We start from the raw sequence: 14,474 nt of genomic DNA on the forward strand, positions 1-14,474 counted from the left end.
TCGAAAACCGCCCGAGCTCGCGACGTCACCGCGGCGCCACGTCTGGAGGTGGACGCGACACTTTCCTTCGGCGCTGTCAAAACAGGATGCAGGTTCGCGTAGCCGACGCGGCGACAGAGAGAGCACAGAGAAACACACGATCCCCCCTCCCCCATCATCTACACCCCCCCCCCCCCGCCCCCACCCCCGCTTTTTCTCAACAACCGAGCCCCGACTATATTCAGCTGTAGCTTTTTCTTCTTCTTCTCCTTCCTCCTTCCTCCTCCTGCGCCAACCAGTTCCTCTTATCGCCGCGACGGGAGCCGCCTGAACGAGACGTGCCCCGTGCCCCGCGCACAAAACGCAGCGGCGATAATGATTACGTCGACATGCAGCGCCAACTTCCTGATTCTTGTCCTTCCCTTTTCTTTTCTTTTCTTTTCTTTCTTTCCTTCTTTTTTTTTAATCCACTGTTTTGCAGATAGAGAGGAGGTTCAACAGGGACTGGTGCTTCTCTTCAGACTTCATGTTGTTCCCCCCCCCCCCCCCCCCCCAAACAGTCGGACAAGTTCGGGTTGAATAGACTGAATCCCGAAGACCTGCATGAAGCGCAGCATGTTTAGCCCACTGTTTGCAGCTGAATGCAAAGAAAAGTTTGGTTTTTAGCTGCCAAGGGGGATCGGAACACGACAGGTGGAAGAGAACACCTGGCAGGGGGGCGTTGTGGACAGCCCTCTGTGACATCACAGAGGGGCTGATTTGCAGAACTGAGCGCACACTTTGCGAAAAAGCAAACCAAAGAAGCAAATATAAAGTTCATTTTCTTCCACCTGGCTGACGGAACCGGCTCACAGCTCTCTTGCAGACAGGAGCCAACTAACAGAGCGAAATTTAACAGGAAAATGTGATCAGTCAGTGAAATCCATTGTTAAAAATCAAAGCAGCTCAAGGAGTCGACTCCCCCTCTTCCCCTTCTGTCGGACGGGCACGGCAGTGAACGTTGGAAGCGGCGCCGCCTCGGACGTCTCGGAGGAAAAGGTTTCTCTCGCAGTGGTGCATCGCCGTTAATCTAATATCGCCACACTGGACTCGGTACCAGTGAAACGTATCTCCGCAGTAAGGCTTTGACTCGCGCTGCTTTAAGTCAATTACAGACACGTAAGTGGCCGGCAACACTTTTCTTCTTTTACACCAGCTCGGAGTTTGAGCGTCTCTACAATTCCAGTCTTTCATTTGTTCTTTTTTTTTGTCTTCTCACGTCTGAACCCAGCCGCCCTGAAACACACTCATCCTCTCGCCGGCCCCTCCCCTACCTACCACTCCCCAGCCCCTCCCTCCACCGCCCCTCCCGGCCCGCAAACTCCATTAAGAGGGACGGTCGATACAGGTTTCAGGCGCATCTCGTTTCCATCGCGTGTACCGACATTAGTCATCTTTTCACTGATGAAAACAATGACTCAACTTGCAGGCACATGCCAGGCATACCCCCGTCTGCGCGCTGCAGGCAGAACCGGAATGGCCTCGCGAAGGGCCTGTGGTGGCTTGTGTCACCGCCGAGGTGCGCGAGCGCGCACATGTTTTTTTTTTGTTTTTGACAGCCTCGCGCGAGTGACGCCGCCGGTTCTTCCGAAAGCGACAGTATCGAGCGACGGCGCGTATATTGTTGCTGTCGATGTTTTTCTCATTAAACGCTTGCGGTGACGCTCGCCGGGGCTTTTGGGGACGGGACGTCAGACTTTTGTTGGCAGGTTGGACTGAAAACTTGTCGAATAATCTTTTCAAAATGAAACATCACGTAGCAGGAATGTCTAAACAGAGACTTTCTTTGTGAAGCGGAAGTGAAATAAATAGAGATTCATTTCATACTTTTTCCAGGGAATCAAAGAACATTTAACTCTGAGATCAGCAGACATTCCTGAATAGGTTCACCATCATACGAGGTGAGAACCAAGCTAACTACAACTCCCACGGTGCATCGCAGGAATTCCTCTGCGTGTGGTGTCAACAGAAGCCACGGAAGCGACGGGAGTGTCTGGGACAACCGGCCGGCCTCTGTTTCCACAACAGGAGCAGCAGCGAGGTGCGGCGAGAGGGAGGCCGGCAGTCAGAGCCATTTGCCAAAAACTATGAGACAAAGATCAAATCGTTCCAGTAGAGGCTTTAATTCCAGGGCGTCCTGGTCAATATCTGAACCGTGTGGAGTCCGGCGCTTCTTTTTTAAGGCCCAGCGTGCAGCACTGAAAGGGATCCATTGATATGAAAAGGTACTAATAAAAACGCACATCTGTGTTTTTAGTTGGAGCCAGCCAGCCTGACATCATAGTTGGCATGAGAAAGCTGTCAGAAAACAAGAATTAACATTAACACTGTTTACTGTACGCACTCTGCCCAATAGCTGCTGATACACCTCACACACTGGGCCTCTAAGACGAAAATAGTTTGAACGCTGCAGACAGTTCGGTAATGCATTTGTGTTTTTGTTGAATGCATAAGTTCACAACACATATGGTTTACATTACAAATAACTAGGCACACACTAGGCATCACATTGCCTTTTTTTTTTTTCATCAACTCTACCACTTAATTGAACTCTGCAGCACCGTTTCCTCTGTTGGTCCAGACTCGGTCACATTTGACTGGAAAATACTTCCCTAATCAGTCATAATTAGCACGGTACCCAGCAGCAACGAATACGTGTGTGACTTCTTTTTTTCTCACACAAGAATAAAGTCCTGAGAAATTTTCGACAGAGCAAGGCAGCAGTTTGCCTGCAAGTGTTTGGACAAAGAACGCATGATCAAATAGTTCCAGGATGCGCCTTAAAACTTGATTCCACTTGTCTTAATCTCAACGCGTCGTACCTGTTGGTCGAGCCGCTGCTGTTGCAGAGCGAGATGATGATGATGATGATGATGATGATGATGATGATGATAATGATGATGGCAAAATGGAGCAAAGAGCTAAAGCTAAGGACAGAGGGCCGGCCGTGTTTATAGATCCCGTGACTTCAGGTGAGGGGGGCGGGAAACGTGCAAGTGTCGCTCTGCAGTCAATAGAGTCACAAGGGGCGGCTCGCAGTCGGGCAAAATAAACGATTCTCTTCCCACACACACACACACACACACACACGCACACACAGGGGTCCTCTGGGTAACGCGAGGTTGCGTTGCATGAATGAGTTATTTTGCCACGGCGCTTCCATCGGTGAACCATTAGAGTTGCAAATGCACAATTCGCAGTTGGTTTGCATGGGACGGTTTATTTGAATGCGCACGCCCGCCGTGGAGCGCTTGAGGTTAAATCAGGTCGAAGTCGGTCTGATTTGGCGTGATGAGCGCCTTCTCTGGTACAGCAACCACAGTGGACTGGAAAAGAAAGCATCCGTACACGATCCCGTGGCTGCCGGATGAGTAAATTAGCAATTTTCTAGCAACACGTTCGCCTTGACTCCCTTTTGATTAAAAATATGGATGAAAAAAAGAAACCCCTTCAATTTCAAGATCCAACGTTTGATTTTCCTGCTCCCCTTTTGACCTGAACTTCGCTTTTGCGGGGAGGATCGCGGTTCTTAAGCTCCCTTTCTGGCTGTGTGCTCAGTTAGCAGCCGTTGATGGATGACACGTTTAAGCTCCTATTAAAAGGTAAGGGTTACTCGTAAGCACTCCTGGATTTACACCTGAAAGAGCCCACATTATTTTTCAGATCGTTATTTTTCTCTGCACAAGAAACTATGCTAAAAAAAAAAAAAAAAGGAATAATTGCAGAATAAATCTCTGTATGTCTCAAGAAGACAGCCGGTAACACAGCAGCTGCATGCCAGCACCTGTCACTGCTACAGAGGAGATGCCACTGCCCCTTGTGACATCACAAGGGTCTGAATTTCCAGAACAGTGCATTTTCCAGCGTGTTTCCCGAAAAGAAGAGCAGAGCGAGCGTTTATTTCTCGTGTACTAATTAATCTGACGTGCTGCTTTTGTGTGAACGTCTCCGTATCTGGGGAACCGGAGGAGGCCTTAGTGTTGAGGTTAGGTTTAATTAGGAGGAAATTAGGATCTGTTTGGAAATGTGCGATTGTTAATTAGAGTCTGGGCCCCTGGTTCACGAGATACGGACAGATTCTGGGGAGTCTTGTGCAATTGTATCTGTGTTTTAAATGATTTGTAAATGAAACGAATGAAGCAAAAAGAGCAGAGGGCTGAATTTTGTTATTTCTGCTCGGTTTATTGACACATAGAGACAATGATTAGTGTCAGTTTATAGTTCACAGTATGGGATATTTAAGGTTGTTCTTCACCTCATTACATCCACCATCAACAAGGACTTATTTTCCCCATGCACACACACTGTTTCAATCCCAGAATGACTGTGCTAAATTCATCTTCAGCACTCAAATCAATTTACCCGCTGTTAACCAGGGTGGCCCCGTCGGCAGCGCCGCCGAGGGCCAAGAGGGGCCGCTCCAGTGATGTGACCTCCGCCTCCCCGCCTCCCCCGCCCCCACCCTCCCCCCGCCTGCCCGCCCCACCATGCAACCCATGAGGCCCAGGGCTCCCATGAGGTGAGGGCCGTGGCAGGCTTTGACTTGCTGAGACAAAGCTGGTTAAATAAAGCTCCCCAAACGCCCCGAGGTAAAGAGTACACACCGCCGTTTTTACACAAACAAAGGAGGCTGCGTCTCGCGCTGAAAACCCGGCAATTAATCAATGAGATGGCCAAGTGGAAAATCGTCGGCAGCTGCTCTTCCTGTTTTTTCCGACTGCGCGTCAAGGCAAAATGGCCAACGCCAGAGCGCCGTTGTCCCCGCGGTGGTGTCGGGGGAGCCGCGAGGGGGATGGAGTTCACAGATATGGCAACAATAGGTGCGCGGGTGCGAGCGCGCACCGACGACGGCGTTCCGAGAGGGCGGCGGCGGCAGCCGAGATGGGAGCGAAATAGGATTTATCGAGCAGATCCAGGGCAGACGGCGGTAAACTCGTCCCTCCCCTCCTCCATCCGCCTCTCTGCTCCACTGCCTCCCCTCTCCTTTCCACTTGAAGGTTAATGATGAAGGAGCACGGCGGAGGAATACAGATCAGCAGACGCGGACGGGCGCGGAAAAAAAGAATGCCGAATCTGTGTTTGGGGCGCGAGGAGATTAGGAGTGAATGTCTGATGACTACAGCGGCTTAAGCCCAGGCAGGGGAGAGAGGGGTCAGCCGCTGACGGTGGATGGTATTTAGCGGTTGTTTGTTTGTTTTTACCGTTATTGAGGAATCCAACTAAGGGACCAAACAAGCAACATGAGCTCAAATGCACATTGATTCGCAGGTGAAAGTGGATCCAACAACTTTCATCTGTTTTTTTGGTTAGTTTTTAGTGCCGCAATACTGCAGTTTTCCAATTTGAGATCAATAATGTACATCTATTCTATCCAATTCAAAGGAAGTAAGTTCATAGGATTTGTACATATAGCATAGTTTACTTGTTTGCATCTGTAAAATGAATCATATATGAGGTGCGAGTTATTATTCAAAAGGGTATAAATATATATATGTTTATGTATATATATATATATATGTATGTATGTATGTATGTATGTATGTATGTATATATATATATATATGTATATATATATATATATATATATATATATATATATATATGTATGTTTATGTATATATATATATGTATGTATGTATGTATGTATGTATGTATGTATATATATATATTTAAGAGATAATTATAGAAAACATGTCCGTTTACTTTGAGCCGTAGCCAGGAAGCTAACATCAGATATCAGTCGCCGGCCTGATGCTTGATTCCGTTAACACATTACCGACCTGAAACATTTGGACGCAAATCCAAGGCTCCCGCCTGCAGCAACCATGAAAGCAAACCCGGCTGAAGCGCAATGGAGGCATCAGTCCCCTTGCTTTCCGCCAGTGTGGGCACCGCCGCGTGTGACCATCCTTTAAAATGGCAGCTTTTGCCAGTGACCGGTCTCTGTGAAATCCAGCCAAGCGCCTCGTGCAAAGCACGAGCCCGATGTAGCTCCAATAAAAATTGATTGGGCAGGGCAGAGGCATATTGAGGTGCTATGCATACACCATTAATGCTGATCAACAACCTACAAGGCTTAGAGCGCGGCGTGCGCTTGTCTATGTGTGTGTGTGTGTGTGTGTTTGTGTATTTGTGTGCGCGCGAGCGAGCCATCCCTGACCGTACTTTCCAGGCTTTGATTCATTCAATAAATGTGCGCAGATTCATTGATTCTTCATAAAATTGCAGATGAGAAAGCAGGCTGCCAGTAATCAGTGGATGAGGCTCTACGGTTGCATCAGTGTGTGTGTGTGTGTGTGTGTGTGTGTGTGTGTGTGTGTGTGTGTGTGTGTGTGTGCGTGCGTGCGTGTTTTGCTACCTACTGGCTGATCTATCTGGCATAAACAGTGACCTTGCCGGGAACGCTCGTCCTCACATGGTCGAAAGATCAACCGAGCCAAACGCAGCAAAGCCAATTTCATGCGAAAGTCGGGGTTTCGGTTCAACCAGGCAATAAGAACTGAAGCCACTGACGCGTTACGAATAGCAGGATGTCTGTTAATCCGACATTTACCAGCACGTTGGAGGTTAAATCCGGCCTCAGTCATACTCGTTAGGGTCTCTGATTTATTGAAGCATTAACCTTTATGGTTAACAGCAGTGATACACAGTTAAAGCTTGCGGTTTTGTCGGAGTCTTACCAGGCAAATTGTTTGGTATTCTCTAAAAAAAAAAGGAAGAAGAAGAAGAAGAAGAAGAAGAACAAAAACAGCCTGAATTTTGAACGTGAATCTAACTCTATGCCGTGACTGAATTGCTCAGATTCCAAGTCTAACATCTAGCCCATCCATTTGCTAACTTCCAACAGACAGCGTTTTCCACTGGTCTTTAAATACTTGCGGCCATTCGCCTCCCTTTATGGATAAGGAGCTATTCCAGTGGAGATACAAGGGTGAGAAGCAAACGCTCCAAGCCACTCTGAAAAAACTACGGAGGACGAAACACAGCAGATGCTATTAGAAGATGTAAACATTAGCTAATGCTAGATGCAGCAGCAATGATTTTTATCAGGACTGGATGGCATTTCTGCATTGAGAGGACATAAAAACCACACTGACGGCATTTTTTTCTCAGTGGGCAAAGTTGTTTTGCTTTACTCCCACATGCCTTTGCAAATTAGCCTAACCGGCTAACAGCAGGCCAACACATGACCTGCATCCTGCTCTTGTAAATCTGATCGTTCCACTTGAATTTCTCCAGGTTTGATTTAGCAAAAAAAAAAAATGAGGACCGTAATGTTGATGATGACGGTCTTTGTTTAAAAGAAATGCAGACCTCCAGGTGAGGTAAAATGTAAAGCTATCCAGAGCACCCAGCTGAAAAGGCCGAGGAACTTTTCACAGTCTGGAGGATTCCAGTCGGGCAGATTTTCACTGAGGCTTCACAGTGAGCTCCCAGAAGCAAGAGAGGCCCCGAAATATCACATGAAGAAATGTGAGGAAAACTGCAGACAGACGAGAGATGGTGGACGTGCTGCAGGATTCCACGGGCCGGCCCCGCCTCCCTGAAGCAGCAGGCCTCCGACGGACTTGAACACCGAGTCTCAAATTCTGCACTCAGGTGCACAGGGGGGAAAGCAGCGTCGGCGTCAGCTCACAAGCTCGGCTTCAACAACGCTGATAACGGCAGTAAGAACTTGCTGCATTCTATTGGTCCATCGTGCTTTTCAGCGTCTATCTGCTTTTTCTGTGTTTGTATGCAGATGTCAAGGAATAACATTTTTGCAGATGCTGTGAAGTTTTAGTGTCTCCATTGCAAGTGTTTCACGGTTGCCTTGGGTCCAAAATGAACTGCGGACCTTGATCGATTGACCTGAAACTTAAAGGGATAGTTCAGCTAAAATTCATCGAAGGAAGGATGGATCACGGAAGGATGCTGCAGCAACAACGACAAAAACAAAGAACGACACGTCACTCCTACGTTCTGCTCGTCCAGCATCGTCCGTGCTTCCCAAAAACTCGGCAGCTACAGTCTGACTCCAGGCACTGCCGCCATCGGTCAAAGCATCCGCCACCGTGGCCAACGGCCGCGATCAATTCCACCTTCTCGCGGGCGCAGAACACGCCGGCAGAACTGGCCGTACTTGCAGCACTCACGCGAACGCGGCTGCGATATTTTGGCGCTTCTTCAACGCAAGACAAACTAGGTGGCCTCGCCCTCCAGACACTTGGACGACGACGCACGGGCAGCATGAAAATGTGCTCTGTTGTATTTTTTTACGACGGGGAATCCCAATCAACGGTACCCCCCCCCCTCCCCTCCCCCGCTGTGAAACTCTGGAATGGTGATATGGATTGAGAGTTGGAACCAGAGTCTCCAGCAGCATCGGGGTCTATGGTTGAGTGGTTAGACATCATCCATAAGAGGAGAGGCCTCCGCAGGTATAACTAGAAACTCCTGTGACATGCCGACAGCCGGAATCTGAACTAAACGACTGGGTATCACAGGTAATCAACAGACTGCAGCTTATATTTTCAGCCTATATATAGAAAGCACAACATTCCTCTCTCAAATGTGTGTTATTTACATCTTTACATTATTTTCCGCCTTATATTTTCAAGCTGTTTTGACCGCTGCAGATAACCATACTCGGGCTGCGTGTAAACACTGCAGTCTATACTTTGACGTGCCACCAAAGCCTATATTCAGCCGTACATGTCAACATGCCCTGGCAGTCGGTGGGCAGATTCGGGCACTCGGATGCATCCCGGAGGTTGAAACCCAGGGGCAAGCTTCGCTGGTCTCGTCTGAGGGACGGTTGGTTTATCCAACAGCGGAGTGGTCGGTCTCGCTGTGTAATTCGTACAAGAATCGAGGCCCATAGGAGGGTGTGTTCGTTCCTTCGGGGTGAAAAACAGAAAACAAAGGGGAATCGCTGACTTTTCTCATTGTGCCACCATGAGGTCAGGGTATTTCAGTGACTCAGCATCATATTTGTTTATAATTAGCAGCAGCAGGAGCTTGCGGAACTGCAATGTCAGCGAGTTTGAGGCATGACTGCAAATTTGTTGTTTGTTGTTGTTGTTTTTTTTAGGTTTTTGTACTGTTCTATTTTCGTCCACGTTTTTCATCCGTACAAAAAAAAAACCCAGCTTTTTAAATGTTTCATTGGTAAGTAAGATTTTACACTTCGTCAAGAGTAAAAAAGTTGCCTTTCATAGTAGTGAACTCGTGCCTGACAGCTGAAACAATGAGCCTTGTTCTTATTTTGATAAAGCAATACAATGCATTCACGGTGAATATCATAAAAGCTCTCAAAAGTGCGTTTTCTTTCTCCAAATTTCAGTGGGAACAAAGCGGCAGCGACGGTTGATGTTGCCGACACATTTGAACGGAAACCTAGTAACAGATATTGAGCTGAAACCTGTTTTGAATTACAAACAGACGGCACTAAGCGGTGACGGAAGATGACTTCCGTCACCAAAGGCATCAGAACTCTTGGGTTTCCGGCTCCGCTCCTGACGTGAAGTTGTCAGTTTTACCGGACGCTACGTCACATCACGACTGTAAAGACTCTTTGGGGGGGGGGGGGGGGGGGGCGACAGGAATGAACCGTGTTTATTTTTTAGCATCATCCGATGAAGATCTTCTTTTTTTTTTTTACGATTGAGGTCACTTGGAGACATTTTAATTTTCAGTAAGAAGACGTAATCTATTACCTGGTAATGGATTATCTGAGACACGTTTACTTAAGTTAAGCAATTCTGATTTTATTTGTTATCATTGTCATTAAATTCGAAAATTCCAATACATCACATGAAAAAAGTGGCCACTCAAAAAACGGGCACACACAAGTCAATGGCTACTTGTAAAGATGTCTGTTTTTCATTCTTTCCATTATTTATAATGGGAAAAAAACACACACACACACACAGGATGCGACGCAGGTTTCTGGCCCTATGGGTGCGATACACACTTGACGGAAAGGCTTTTTGACGTTGCGCATCTAGATGCTTGTCTGCATGAAACCCACTGCAACACCTTCCCACCAGATAAGCAGGCAGGTCTTCTGCTGTGACTTTAAGAAGATGGTGGATGTTGTCGAATTGAGGTCAGTAACACGAGGCAGCACATGAAGGGAAAATCCTGCCCGCTTTGCACCCTGTGAAATATTACTGGGTTTCAGTTCATCTCTGAACCGCCGCTGAAAGTGCAGTAAGTTTGCTTTTGGTGTCGCCGCACCAACTTCAAAACATCAGAAATGTTCGAGCACTTAATTGAAACACTTTAAACCACATCTGCTTCATCTGCATCATCAGTAACAATCTATATGTGCCGAAAACAGAGTTTTAATGTTTTGGAATTAGCTGAATAAAGCAGATTTTCAGCCAAAACGGACCTTCCACATGTTTGGAAAGGGATTAAAAACAAGGCGATATCTAGGGGATAAAGGGCAGCTGGCCGGAGGTGTCATCGCCGCCCTTTGTGATGTCACAAAGAGTCAGCCTCCAGAGCGGTGAGAGAGAACGAAAGAGGGACAGAGGAACAAGCAGAAGAAGCGAAGCATCGACTTGCTGTGAAGAGTCCACTGACAACTATTGATCCATCTGTGATGCATCACCTTGATGTATTGTTTAGTCCATAAAAACCTGCGACGCCACTCTGAAATGATAACCGAAGCAATATCTTCAACCGCCAATTTCCGGTTGAGCAAATCTAAAAATATAAAAGATAAAAAAATAAAAAGTTGCATCCATCGCAAAGTTGAATAAAAAAAAGAGTAGAACACGGCTGCATGAGCATTTTTCCTCCGATGACCCTTTGACCCCCCCCATGCACTCTTCCACTACTGTTTGATATTGAAGTGGCAGCAGCCAACGTGTGCTGAGGCTGTCGGCTCCACGCCGCAGTGTCATCATCGCCCGGTGACGGTGCCCACCTGCAACGGGGGGGGCGGGGGGGATTCCACAAAGCCGCCCGCAACTCCAAAAAAAACTGGCACACCCCACTGTTTGCTTTTTCCAAGGGAAAAATGGCTTCCTCTATCTGCGCGCTTGATTAACGGCGATGGGGGCGGGGTGGGTTTGTTGTCGTGGAGCAGCGCCGGTGGGTCTCCAGCGAAAAGGTGCGCCGATTCATTTCCTCGAGGTGCCGCCGCTCGGAGGAAGAAGGAAAAAAAAGGCTCCCTCCTCCGGTGCGGCCCACACATGGCGAGATTACATCTTTTATTTATCACTGCTCGGCTCTATTTTTCCAGCAAATTCCAGGATGGGGGGGTGCAATCAGCCAAGAAAGACCCTCCCTGTGCGTGTGTGTGTGTGTGTGTGTGTAAAAGAGAGAGGGGGGAGAGAGAGAGGGAGAGAGAGAGAAGGCACCACTGTTATTCTTCTCTATAGCACCTTCACTCTCTGGCATAAGCGCCCAGATTCTGTTTCGCCCCTGCAGAAACATTTGCCAATATCTTGGAACCTATAGGTGCCTCATTTTGCTCAGAAAGAGGTGTGTGTGGCTTTGTGCGTGTGCGTGCGCTCACTGTGTCCACTCACAAAGCTCACATGCTTCCCCAGCTTTTTTTTTTTTTTTTTTGGCGGGAGGGACGGGATATTGGACCGCATTAAAAATTAGCCATGCAACAGTAACGGGATTACCAGCCATCGCCGCTTCCGCGAGGAGGCATCGCGACCCACAGGTGACACACAATAACACACAACAACGCGCAGATACCACGACCAAATGAAACAAAACAAAACAAACAACAACAACAACAACAACAACAACAACAACAACAACAACAACAACAACGCAGCAAAAGCGGAGCTCTCCATTCCTGAAAGTGATTTCCACGTCTGCGAGAGTCTCGCGCGCCGCTTCCTCCGTCGCGGGCTCTTCGATCGCAGAAGCGCGCAAAACACGCGCACAAAGACGGCGCAGCGCGAAGCAGTTGGCCCCTGCACCGGTGTGAACCGAGGGCCATTTCGAAAGGAATCACTGCGCCCAATGCGCTTCCTCCTTCCAAATCCCTTCTACTTAACAAGGGGGTGAAAAGATGCTTTTGTTTGCCTCCCTTTCGGCGGGCGGCGGGGCGCTTGAAAGACCCACATGAACATGAAAATGGGAACAAAGTGGCAAACTCACAATGGGAATGCGGGGGCATTCGTTACGTGGTCATTAAAAAAATCCGAAAGGGGGCCGCGCTCTGAAATATCACACGGTGAGGAACATTTCGGGAAGTCAAGTGGCCAGAATGTGGCGAGAACGTACAAGAGTGTCGCGAATGCAGCGGCACAGACAGAAGGGGGAGGGGGGGGGGACAAAACAAAAAAAAAACAACCACGTTGTCACGAACTGGTGCTTTTTAGTCGGAGGAAAGCTGTCAAGCACAGCACGCCAGCGCCTGTTCCTGTTTCACATCACCTTTTTTTTTCCCCCGACGCTGATAAACAACCAAATAAACAGCCAGATTCCGTTTGTCCGTCCTTTGTTTTGTTTTGTTTTTCACCGGGGCACACAAACTCCGAGTCACAAGATAAAACACACACACAACAAGAGACCTGCCAGCGATTCTCCCGAGGCAGTCTTGCCTGTTCGCGCAGCCAGAGTGACGCAGCTGGACGAGCATTATTATCAAAAACATCTGAAGCCTTTCGCTGCACGGAGCGACTCATTCAATCGCAATGTGTGTCAGTTGCAACCCAACCCAACACTCAGCACTTCCCTTATTACTCAACAGTTTTGTGTGTGTGTGTGTGTGTGTGTGTGTGTGTGTGTGTGTGTGTGTGTGTGTGTGTGTGTGTGTGTGTGTGTGTGTGTGTGTGTGAGTGCGCGAGGACGGTCTATGACTGATTTACAAGGTCCGCTTCTTTGTCCGAAAGCGCCGCATGGATGGTGGAACAATCTGATAATGTCACGTTCTGTTGGTGGTAAAAACACTAAGTACGAACCTCGTCTCTAGCGGCAGGTCAACTTTGGGGATTTTTTTTTTCTTTTTCCCCTTTTACTCAGATTAAAGACAAAGATCTCCGGGTCTCGCAGTCCTGACCGTGTGGCAGCTTTTAAAAAGCTCCAGGACTTTGAGTGCTGAATTTCACAGCAATTCATCAAAGCTTTTAAAAAGAAGCAGCGGAGAGAAGACGAAGGCCTCCTGACAATGAAAAGTTTCTCACTGGTTGGTGTTGAGATTTGGGAAATGTGAGAATTCCCCCCCTTTGTTGGAGCCACTGGCTCGATTTTAAACTCAATTAGAGGGTCCCGAGGCTTTGTGCCCCCCTCCCCAACCCTCCCACAATTCACATTCAAAAAAAAAAAAAAAAAAAAACTGGCCCCGAGCAAAACAGGATTTAAATGCCTCTCTCACACATTCCCCATTCAAGCGCCCAGCAGATTTAAAGCCCCCATTGTAGCCTCTGTGTGTCTGACGCCTGACCACTTCACCCTTTGTTGTTAAATCCTGTTTATTTACCTTCCCATATCAGCCCTCTCAGCCAGGACACGTCCACACACCTGGGATCGTTTGGTTGTTTTATTCCGTGTTTTTTTCTTTTTCTTTTTACACATCCAAAATAGGTTAGTTTGGGTTCTGTTTCTTGATCGCATCACTCACCCACTTGGAGAACATTGTCTACGCAGCCGCTCTCCAGCAGAGCGATGCCCCGGCGGAACGGCAGCCGCGTCTCCTCGCCGCTCTCCCCGCTACTCCCGAGCTCCTCGCCGCCGGTGTTGAACGACGAGTACATGCAGATCTCCCGTTCGCTCCTCGGGAAAGACCAGTAGACGATCCGCCTCTGGACGGGCTCCGGGATCCGCTCGAAGCGCTCCTCCACCCGCTGGAAGGGCCACTTTTCCGCGACTTTCCTCGCCGCGATGTCCAGCAGCGTCTCCGGGTTCTGCGCCTTGCTCGACTCGCCCTGGCCGGACGCGGAGCTCCCGCACGGAGCCCCCGCGGCCCGCTGGCCTTGTCGACACGTCGAGCCGTAGCCCGGGCGCCAGCAAAGCCGCTTGGCCGGGGGCTGCGGTACGCGCTCCGCCATGATAGCTCCGTGTTCGCGGCGACGTGTGGCGGAGGGCTCGGGGTCGGGGTGGGGGTAGGGGAGGGCAGTCAGCACGGCATATGAAACTGCGCTCGGAGAGAGAAGAGAGAGAGAAGCTGACGGTCGACCGGCCCGGGTAGCTGGCCCGTGTTTTATGGAAACATGGGGGCAGGGCTTCTCCCAGCTTGTCAAACCCCTTTGTTGACAAATGAAGGGAGGGGGCGGAGCCTGAGCATACAGCCAGGCGCTAAATAAGGACCGCGGGGCGGAAGTGCCGAGCAGCCGCTAATCCTTTGTCGGGGGCGGGGCGGGAGGGGGAGCACGTTCGAAGCGCTGGCGACGTGAAAAAGCGCGTGGTCGTAACCCCTCCGCCCAGCGAGCCTCGAGCCGTGGCGTCGTGCGGGCCGCTTCCGCGTGTCGCGGCGGATAGGGGGGAGGAGCCGCCGGAGC

At 49.1% G+C, this 14,474-nt stretch overlaps 1 protein-coding gene across 1 annotated transcript in view; it reads right to left on the reverse strand.

Moving 5' to 3' along the window:
- The window catches only part of LOC142890534 (zinc finger SWIM domain-containing protein 6-like), a 36,783-nt gene extending 22,515 nt beyond the window's left edge, over positions 1-14,268 (reverse strand). The window contains exon 1 of the mRNA XM_076029669.1: positions 13,598-14,268. Within this exon, the coding sequence (XP_075885784.1) occupies positions 13,598-14,024 (427 nt within the window). The 5' untranslated portion in view covers positions 14,025-14,268. The remainder of the gene's footprint in view (positions 1-13,597) is intronic.
- Between the last annotated feature and the right edge of the window lie 206 nt (positions 14,269-14,474).

Source organism: Nelusetta ayraudi, unplaced genomic scaffold (genome assembly GCF_046127955.1).
Source record: "Nelusetta ayraudi isolate G7.1 ecotype Tasmania unplaced genomic scaffold, CSIRO-AGI_Nayr_v1 ptg000026l, whole genome shotgun sequence".
Classification (NCBI taxonomy): domain Eukaryota; kingdom Metazoa; phylum Chordata; class Actinopteri; order Tetraodontiformes; family Monacanthidae; genus Nelusetta; species Nelusetta ayraudi.